The 9,204-nt window shown below is 44.9% G+C and overlaps 2 protein-coding genes across 5 annotated transcripts; one reads left to right on the forward strand and one right to left on the reverse strand.

The window, feature by feature from the left end:
- The first annotated feature begins 530 nt into the window (after positions 1–530).
- On the forward strand, positions 531–1,984 carry LOC125546605. Its single transcript, XM_048710800.1, has 3 exons — positions 531–616; positions 714–1,893; positions 1,967–1,984. Exons 1-3 carry the CDS (start codon positions 591–593, stop codon positions 1,982–1,984), a joined length of 1,224 nt encoding a protein of 407 aa, XP_048566757.1. The 5' UTR covers positions 531–590.
- A 1,562-nt stretch (positions 1,985–3,546) lies between these two features.
- On the reverse strand, positions 3,547–6,537 carry LOC125542659 (N-glycosylase/DNA lyase OGG1). Of its 4 annotated transcripts, none has more exons than XR_007298004.1 (5): positions 5,712–6,537; positions 4,882–5,092; positions 4,121–4,384; positions 3,915–4,041; positions 3,547–3,813 (listed from the first exon to the last, which is right to left on the reverse strand). XR_007298004.1 is itself a non-coding variant. In XM_048705787.1 (4 exons), exons 1-3 carry the CDS (start codon positions 6,461–6,463, stop codon positions 4,148–4,150), a joined length of 1,200 nt encoding a protein of 399 aa, XP_048561744.1. In that variant the 5' UTR covers positions 6,464–6,537; the 3' UTR covers positions 3,547–4,041; positions 4,121–4,147. The 4 variants fall into 4 exon arrangements, 2 of the variants coding, with proteins under 2 accessions (XP_048561744.1, XP_048561743.1); XR_007298003.1 differs by having other exon boundaries at positions 3,915–4,050; XM_048705787.1 differs by having other exon boundaries at positions 3,547–4,041.
- Between the last annotated feature and the right edge of the window lie 2,667 nt (positions 6,538–9,204).

Below are 9,204 nucleotides of genomic sequence, written 5' to 3' on the forward strand. Positions count from 1 at the left end.
GGTCAACACAAGGCCAGTCGACAACGGGGAGGGGAGGCGTCCTGAAGGACAGTAGTATTGGGCGGTGCACCATTGCTACCCGAGTTGCCTAGGAGGCACACAGGACTAAATCAGTTTATGTGCATCAAAGCAAAGGTATGGTAGGATGTACCAACAAATATATTTACAAATCAAAAAATCAACTCTCGTTCCAACCAGATTCAGCCAGAGCTATCTCTCTCCATTATCTACCACATAAAAAATGTATTCAACCATTTGTAGAAACAATGTTCCTCACATTAGAATTTTAAAATAAAACAATGGATAAGAAAGGAAGGCATTGCTAAGCTAATAAATTTCAATTTAATGCGCATGCTTCATGGCGCAACATGGCGTATAGTCGAAATAAAACCTCCACCGGATTAGGTCACTCCCACACACTAATCCACTAGTTCTATCTCAAAAAGTTTGGCCTACTAAAAAAGGTGTATTCGCAATATGCCGATATTTTGGTATCATCTCTCTCTCTCCCTCCCCCTCCCTCTCAGCGCGTGCATCTCTCCACTGACTCTACCAAGCAGTCGCCGACATTCGCCCCTCCTAGTGACCCTATGGCGCATCTCCTCCATGAGAAAAGGTGAGTGCCCCTGATTTTTCCTACCTTCTCCCTGAGATCCAACTTCCCCAATTTCAGTTTTGTTTATTGATGATTCACTTCTTCTCTTTAATTTTAGGAACCCTAGATCCAAATTGACTGAGGGGATTTCTGACTCGATTCTGAGCCGCCTCGCTTCCTCGTCGGTGCTACCGCTCGATGATGAGGACCTTCTCCAGGAGATCCTCCTCCGCCTCCCTCCACAACCATCCTCCCTCCCGCGCGCCTCCCTTGTTTGCCCATGCCGGCGTAACATCCTTTCCAACCACAAGTTTCTCTGCCGCTTTCGCAAGCATCACCGGAAACCACCTCTGCTTGGCTTCTTTGCAAGGTGTTTAATCAGTAAAGCGACTGTCTTCACTTCTGTCCTTGACTCGCTTGACTGCATCCCTGCTGGTCGCTTTCTCGTGCCGCACAGCCACAACCCGTTCAAGGAGTTGCGCTTCATGGGATGCCGCCATGGCCTCGCTGTCCTATTCGAAATGTCACTACATTCCCCCATGCCAACGGGTTTGATTGTGTGGGATCCACTCAATGGTCAACAACACAACCATTTGACAATGCCATCAGGGCTCAATGGTGACAAATGGAAGTGTTGGAATGCCACTGTGTTGTGCACTAATGTCGAAGATGGTCATGTGCACGGTGATTGCTTCTCGAGCCCGTTCAAATTGGTCTTGATCTTCAACAGAGACACAGATGCTTCAACTTGCGTCTACGAATCGATATCTGGTGTATGGGGAGATATTGTCTCTGTGGTGACCAAGAAAGTAATTTCTCCTTTGAGACCCAGCATTCTGATTGGAAATGTACTTTACTGGTTGCTTGTTGGAGGTGAAGTCCTTGTGCATGATTTTGAAAGGCAGAGTCTTGGTCTGATTGAGAAGCCAGCAGACACACATAATGGACATGTCGAGCTTTCTTATCATCTCTTACGGATAGAGGATAATGGACTTGGTATGGCCATTGTGTCAGAACTTACAATTAAATTATGGGAGAGGAAATCCAACTGTGATGGTGTTGCTGGATGGGTGTTGCTGAAGAAAATTGCTCCACTGGATGGGTTGTTTCCGCAGACAATGCCTAGTGGTCACATGTGGATATTTTTGGTGGGGTATGATGAGGAAGCAAATGTGATTGTTCTGTCTACTATGAGTGGCATGTTCATGCTCCAACTTGATTCTATGCAAATCAAAGATATTTCTATGAGAATTAATCTATGTCACTCAGTCATTTATCCCTATAGAAATTTCTATACGGTAATACCTCACTATCTACATTGCACAAACTACAGTAATACAATTAATTTTTATTCGTTGACATTCATTCTAGTTACTTTTAGTTTCTTAGTCTGTGTGGTGATCTTATGGTGATGTAATTTCTTATACTCGGCAACACTTGAACTAGAAAAGGGGAAGAACCATAACTATTGTTGTCTCTTAGTTGATCTTTTCGCATGACTTTTCTAGCAGTTGGAAACTAGTTGATCTCTAATTTCTAAAATAGTATTACGGTAGGTACATTTGGAAGTTTAAAGCCTGATATCTTTTTCATTCAACATTTTTCTTCACAGATATATCTTGATAGTAATAATCAATTCAAATATCATTTAGTTTTTTCATCAAAAACAATATGTCATTTTCTTAATATGTGTATTATGTTTTGGCCCATTGGATATATCTAGTACATGTTCTCACAAGAATAATTCTGGATTACTATTTTTTTTGAACATGTAAATAGTCTTTACATATCTTGAAAAAGTATTATTATTGTTGTTTCTTGATATTAATCCCCTCTCACTTAGAGCAAACCATATTAGTGAATTTGAATAGGTGAGGAGAAGGGTACCCAGGCGAGGACTACTACAACTACACATATGGTGAATTGCGGAATATGACCTAGAAGGCACATGTGGGGGCTGGAATTAATGGGCATCATATAATCTAAAGCTTTGTATTTCCTGAATACTTGTATGACCATCTATCTAGTATGGCTAGCTTGAGCTCAAGTGCTAAGAGATGTAATAATAAATAAAGTTGTGAATCCTACTTAAGACTTCTAGCCCAATGTGGCATCTTATTCTAGTTTTAATGACGATCTAGCTATTCCATGTTGCAATACCAGATCGTGGCTTATTATCTGACAAATAATATTTTCTCAAGCCATAATTCAAGTGGTGTACCATATTTTTATAGAAGGAAGGGGATAATGCACAAGAAACTTGTGAGCCATGCAAACATCAACGCAAGCGGAACCACTCAACACCTACAACTCCAGTCACCGTCATTATATAAGGTAATGATGGCACATGGTGTCACAATTCTGCTACGTACACTCGTCTGTGTATACATCTATATAAATCATACCATAGAGCATGAATTCGACACTTTTTTTTTGATTCGGGAACTGAGGAGGCGAGATGAGTAAGTAGAGAAGAGATGCGTCGAGTCGTATTTTGGTAAATGCCCTCAACACTAAAATTTCCGTTTAAATATCCATCTCTACCACTTGTTGTCCTCAGATTTTCATTACCCAAGAAATATTTATTATCACAAACCATATTTTTTTTAATTCATGACATAGTTTAGACTTTGATTGTTGCTTCAATATTTGAAAGTTTGCTATTATTGTCTTTTGCTTGAAAGGTAGTGAGATATTTTAAGTTTGCTACTCCCTAGTATTATTGTTCGACGAGCTCCCACACCGTCGTCTCCAGGCTGCCGCCGGCCTTGGGGAGGGGAGAGGAAAGGGGCAAAATGAAGGAATCTCCCGCACTCGTTGAACCAAAGGAACCGTAATCGTTGTTTGGGAGAGGATAGAACAACATAATTCAAATTGGGCGCTGATCAAAATCATACACACCTGAACATATCAGCATATTCACAAATCAAATTGAATATGAACTCTCGTTCTGATCAGATTCAGAGATATCTCTCCCATTATCTATGAACATATTCAGCATGTTAAACCATGTTGAATCAAGTACATGAATGGAGATCAGTTTTCGAGGGAAACTACATGATTTACAACACAAGTGTTCAAAATTCCTCACCGCCATTTGGCTAACAATATAATAATAGCCTCTACACCTCCCTTTTATATAGGACGCGGTAGGCCAATCATACACTAAGATAGCCTTCCTCTTCCAAAATTAAGATGGGGATGACTACTCATGCTATCTGTCATCAGAAGATGTGAATGGAATGTCAAATGTTACTTTGCTCAAGTACTAATGATTACTCTACTTGGAAAGAAAAAAGAACCTTCCAACGAATTCTACCAAAAGAAAGTTGCCATCATTTTCAGAGGATAGCGTTGGGTGGTTCAAAACATTTTCCAGCACTTCGTTTCAACAGGATTTCGGGTAATCAATCCGCTGACCTGCTCTGACATTCTCCAACATTTTCCTGCAAAAGCTAATACACAATACAAAAATTAGTGAACGAACATCATGGTCCCAAAAGACAACGAGAAAAGAAGGCAAACCTTGCTACAGTTGCTATCCATGCTCTCTCATGCCTGTATTTCAACCATCTTCTTCGCACGTTTCCTCTTGGTAGGTTTCGCGGTGTCACTGGTAACTTCGGTGGCCACAAGTTTTTTAGCAGGTAGCTGGCCAATAAAGAGAACATTCTGCGCCCAACCAGCATACTCGCCAAATTTGGCTACAAATGCATCGGCAACAACAATGCTCAGTTTTGGAGTCAGGCTCTTGCCAGCTAGCTCAGGCAACATATATTGTGTAGCAACCTGTGTAAAATCCACATGGTTAGGGTTTGAAGACTCAAACAAAATAGGCTTTCAGATCATCCAGAGAATCTTTCTTGACACTGCATCCTCAAGGTTCAAATGTATTTTTGATACCACACAAGTTGTTGTCATTTCTGAACAGAACTTTCATTTTGTATAAATTTCAGTGGCGATTGGTTACTTCACCCATTTCAAAGGATGAAAATTTTATTTCCCAACAACATAACAATTTGGTATTGGTACATCCATCACCCCATGAAATTTAAGCATGATCAGCTTAGGAAATGCATAACATGTTACCATGGTCCAAACTCTTACACTTCATCTAGGTGAAGCCTTCAACTTGTTGCTAACCAACAGAAACGGACTATCATAACTAAAACCAGCCCATCAAAACCACCGAATTTTGTGAGAATGGACAAAGAGTAGGTGGAAAGGAACATCAGATTAAGCCATTTTTACAGCAAGAATACAATGGTTAACCAGACAAAGCATACCTTCCAGACATGTGTGTCAACAGGAATAGCCTGATTCTTATCAAGAGAGAACAGAGCGATGCAGGCTGCAACTTTTGGACCAACACCTGGCAGCGTACAAAGACCCTCAATTACCTCCGGAAGTTCCCTGTCACGCAGCAAGGCAAGCCATTTTGCGCCTCCACCAGGCTTGGCCATCAATTCTTTAGCAGTGCCAACAACATACTTTGCCCTGCTCATTCGTAGGAACAGAAACATTTTCTCAAATCAGTTTAGTGTAAGTATCTAGTAATGCTGCATGAACTACAGATACTCATAACTGAGATATGATTCAGACAATCTATCCAAAATCAGTAATTGTATGTGTGAGGTTGTTTTTCCACAGTTGAAATTTATGCACACAATTAGACAAATGTGATACTGAGATTCTTCAGTACATTCATACATGTAAGACAGTAGGAAGTAGGATATCAATACCATCATCACTAAACAAGAATACAACTGCTCATCGCTTGAATTATTGAATAATCAGCCCCCTGATATGGCCACCCATAGCACAGGATTTTCATTTCTCAACAAACACGACAGGTGGACATATCTGGATGCTAAACAGAGTACATTAAGGACTACCTATAACTGAATTAACAGCAAGTAGATGGAACCATGTGCCACACAACACAAGCTGAAATAACAATTAGTTCATCTCAAGACAATGACGCTACAACAAAACCAGACTAGCTGTGCTGAATTCAACACAAAAAGACTGCCAATGCTTAGAGCGTAGCATAAATTGTACTCCGTATATAACTAAGAAGATAGATACAGTACACACGAGGCAGGAACTGACGGACCTGTACCCAAACCCAGCCTCCCGAAGCTCCTGCTCGGACACCTGCGCGAGCCGCTCGACAGTGGGGAACCGGTGGAAGACGAAGCCGCCGACCTCTCCGAGCCGCTCCCCGTATCCGGCCAGCGTCCAGACCATCTTCTCGATCCGCGCGATGTTGTTGTTGGAGGAGCAGAGGAACTGGAACAGACACTCGACCGGGTCCTGCCTGAGCACCCGTGCGCCACCGCCGCCGAGCCGTGCCGCGACCTCCGCGAAGCGCGCATCGGCGGCGGTGAACCGGACCCAGAGGTCGGTGAGGGGGACGGCCGCGTTCAGATAGTCGCACAGCGCGGCCCGGGCGGTGGCTACGGAGGGGGAGGCGGGGTCGCCGTTGTGGAGGAGGAAGGCGAGGCGGTCGTCGTCGGAGAGGTGGGAGAGGGAGACGAGGTGCGGGCCCACGGCAGCGGTGAATCGGAGCGGGGAGAGCGAGGTGCGGCGCCAGAGGAAGGTCTGGCCGGTGGGGAGGGTGAGCGGGAGGGAGAGCTCGGCGAGGGAGAGGGGGAGCGGGTGCCACTCCTCGCCGGCGAGGGTTAGGCGGCGGCGGGCGGGGGGAGGGTGCTGGTGGGTGGTCTCGGGCTTGGGGGTTTCTGTGGGTGCGGCCGGCGGTGGGGTGGAGGAGAGGAGGGCAGGGGAGGACGGCATCGGCGGCCTGACGGTGCGCTGGCGGCGAGGAGGCACGGCGGAGGCGGCGCGGGGGAGGAGCGGGGGACGCATGGTAGGGGGAAAACCGTAAGCTCAGCACGAAGGCGGAAAAGCGCGGTAACACATTCTCTTCTTCGCCTGAATGTACCGTTGGACGCATCCTGTTGCTCGACGCGGCTTTTTTACCGTTGGACGCATCCTGTTGCTCGACGCGGCTGACGCTCGTCACAGCGAGCAGTAACTCTACTATACCAGTCTGTTATGCATATGATATTAATCTAAATTATTATCTTTATAGTGCAAAAAAAAACATAATAGTAATGTTATAGTTGAATTCATTTATTAACTTGTAGGCTCATCTTCTTTTAGGAAGCGTTGGGTTACAGTAACATATTATGTTGGGACTTTAAACACATCTTTTCTCATTAAATAAATGCCACATAAGCAAACTCATTTTGGACTGCACTGTGTTACTTGCTAAGTTACCCCCACTATAACTAGCCTAATGTGCAGTGGGCAGTCCCCCAGTGCAGAGTAGGCCTTGATCTTTTCTTTTCCCTTCAGAAAGAATAGATATTTGTAAAATATAAAAAATTCACCGGAAGATAATTAATTAAAATTACATCGAAATTTTTGGATCACCAAACGACCACTACCTCTAACCATTGTCACTGCTTCCATACCGGACCTGGGCTAACATTGTTGTTGACTGCCAGAAAGTCTTCGTGTGCGTGACTCAAAGGACCGATGCCCTGGAGCCGTAGTCGCCATTGTTTTTTTAAAGGAGGAAGACCTCGGCCTCTGCATCTGGGCGATGCATGCAGCCACTTTATTAATTATTCATAAAAGACCGTACAAAGAAATACAACAGTAAGTCTGAAGCCACCGTCTAAGCAACATCTGTCGCTACTCATATCCAGTTGATGAAGGAATGCTGATAGTTCGGGCCTAATACCACAGACCACGCAGTCAAGCCTAACATCTAAGACCTGAGGCCCCAACCAAGCCACTTGCCGGGTATGGGGCACACACCGGTCCGACGCGCTCTCAGAAGCCGCCACCGCCAACTGCCACCACTCCATCTTCAGAGTTGTACTGACGCATCATCCTTGCCCAGTCTAGCTGCCGTCGACACCACTATGGCGCCTAACATCACCACCTCCCTACGCGCGAACTGCTTAGCACGTCGCGGTCGCCGCTGGTACACCTCAGCACCAAATGCCGCCAAGTACCACCAGCCGACACAACTTGAAGTATTTGGAAGATCTGTCGTGCGTAGCACCTACCGGTCAGGCATGACAAAGCGTAGTCACCTGTCGGCCAGGCATGACTTGACATCTCCATCGAAGCTCCGTGCAAGACGAAGCCACTCCACCTCCTACCTCTGACTTTCAGCGCTGCTCCACAAACGATACTCCCAAGAGAGAAACGACACCACAGTGCCGCCATCGTCCGATCTGGAAAACCAGATCATAGGGTTTCCCCCGGAGCAGCATGAGTGGGTCGACGGTAGTTACAGAACGACGCCTTCATCAAGGTAACGGTGCAAAACGCCACCATCGTCCGCCATCGGCTCAGTTTTCACCGGCAACTATGTCTCCCCGACTTGTAGCCGGGACTAGATTACAGATCTCGTGATCCGATCATCCAGACTCAGGTCGACCACCTCCGACGTAGGAGATGACCACCACCGCCATAATCCTCATGATGCGATGCAGACCCAGAGTGCTTCAGCGAGCCGTCGCCGAATCCGACGAGATGTGATAACCCACAAGTATAGGGGATCGCAACAGTTTTCGAGGGTAGAGTATTCAACCCAAATTTATTGATTCGACACAAGGGGAGCCAAAGAATATTCTCAAGTATTAGCAGGCGAGTTGTCAATTCAACCACAGCTGGAAACTTAATATCTGCAGCAAAGTGTTTAGTAGCAAAGTAATATGATAGTAGTGGTAACGGTAGCAAAAGGTAACGGTAGCAAAAGTAATATTTTTGGTGTTTTATAGTGATGATAACAATAGCAACAGAAAAGTAAATAAGCAAAGAACAATATATGGAAAGCTCGTAAGCAATGGATCGGTGATAGAGAATTATGCCGGATGCGATCGATCATGTAACAGTCATAACCTAGGGTGACACAGAACTAGCTCCAATTCATCAATGTAATATAGGTGTGTATTCCGAATATAGTCATACGTGCTTATGGAAAAGAAATTGCATGACATCTTTTGCCCTACCCTCCCGTGGCAGCGGGGTCCTATTGGAAACTAAGGGATATTAAGGCCTCCTTTTAATAGAGTACCGGACCAAAGCATTAACACATAGTGAATACATGAACTCCTCAAACTACGGTCATCACCGATTAGTATCCCGATTATTGTCACTTCGGGGTTAACGGATCATAACACATAATAGGTGACTATAGACTTGCAAGATAGGATCAAGAACTCTCATATATTGATGAAAACATAATAGGTTTTCTGAAATCATGGCACTCGGGTCCCGGTGTCAAAACCGGCGGATCTCGGGTAGGGGGTCCACACTGTGCGTCTAGGCCGGATGGTAACAGGAGGCAGGGACACAATGTTTTACCCAGGTTCGGGCCCTCTCGATGGAGGTAAAACCCTACGTCCTGCTTGATTAATATTGATGATATGGGTAGTACAAGAGTAGATCTACCACGAGATCGAAGAGGCTAAACCCTAGAAGCTAGCCTATGGTATGATTGTTGATGTGTATGTTGTCCTACGGACTAAAACCCTCCGGTTTATATAGACACCGGAGGGGTTAGGGTTACATAGAGTCGGTACAAT

Source organism: Triticum urartu, chromosome 3 (assembly GCF_003073215.2).
Source record: "Triticum urartu cultivar G1812 chromosome 3, Tu2.1, whole genome shotgun sequence".
Taxonomy (NCBI): Eukaryota; Viridiplantae; Streptophyta; class Magnoliopsida; order Poales; family Poaceae; genus Triticum; species Triticum urartu.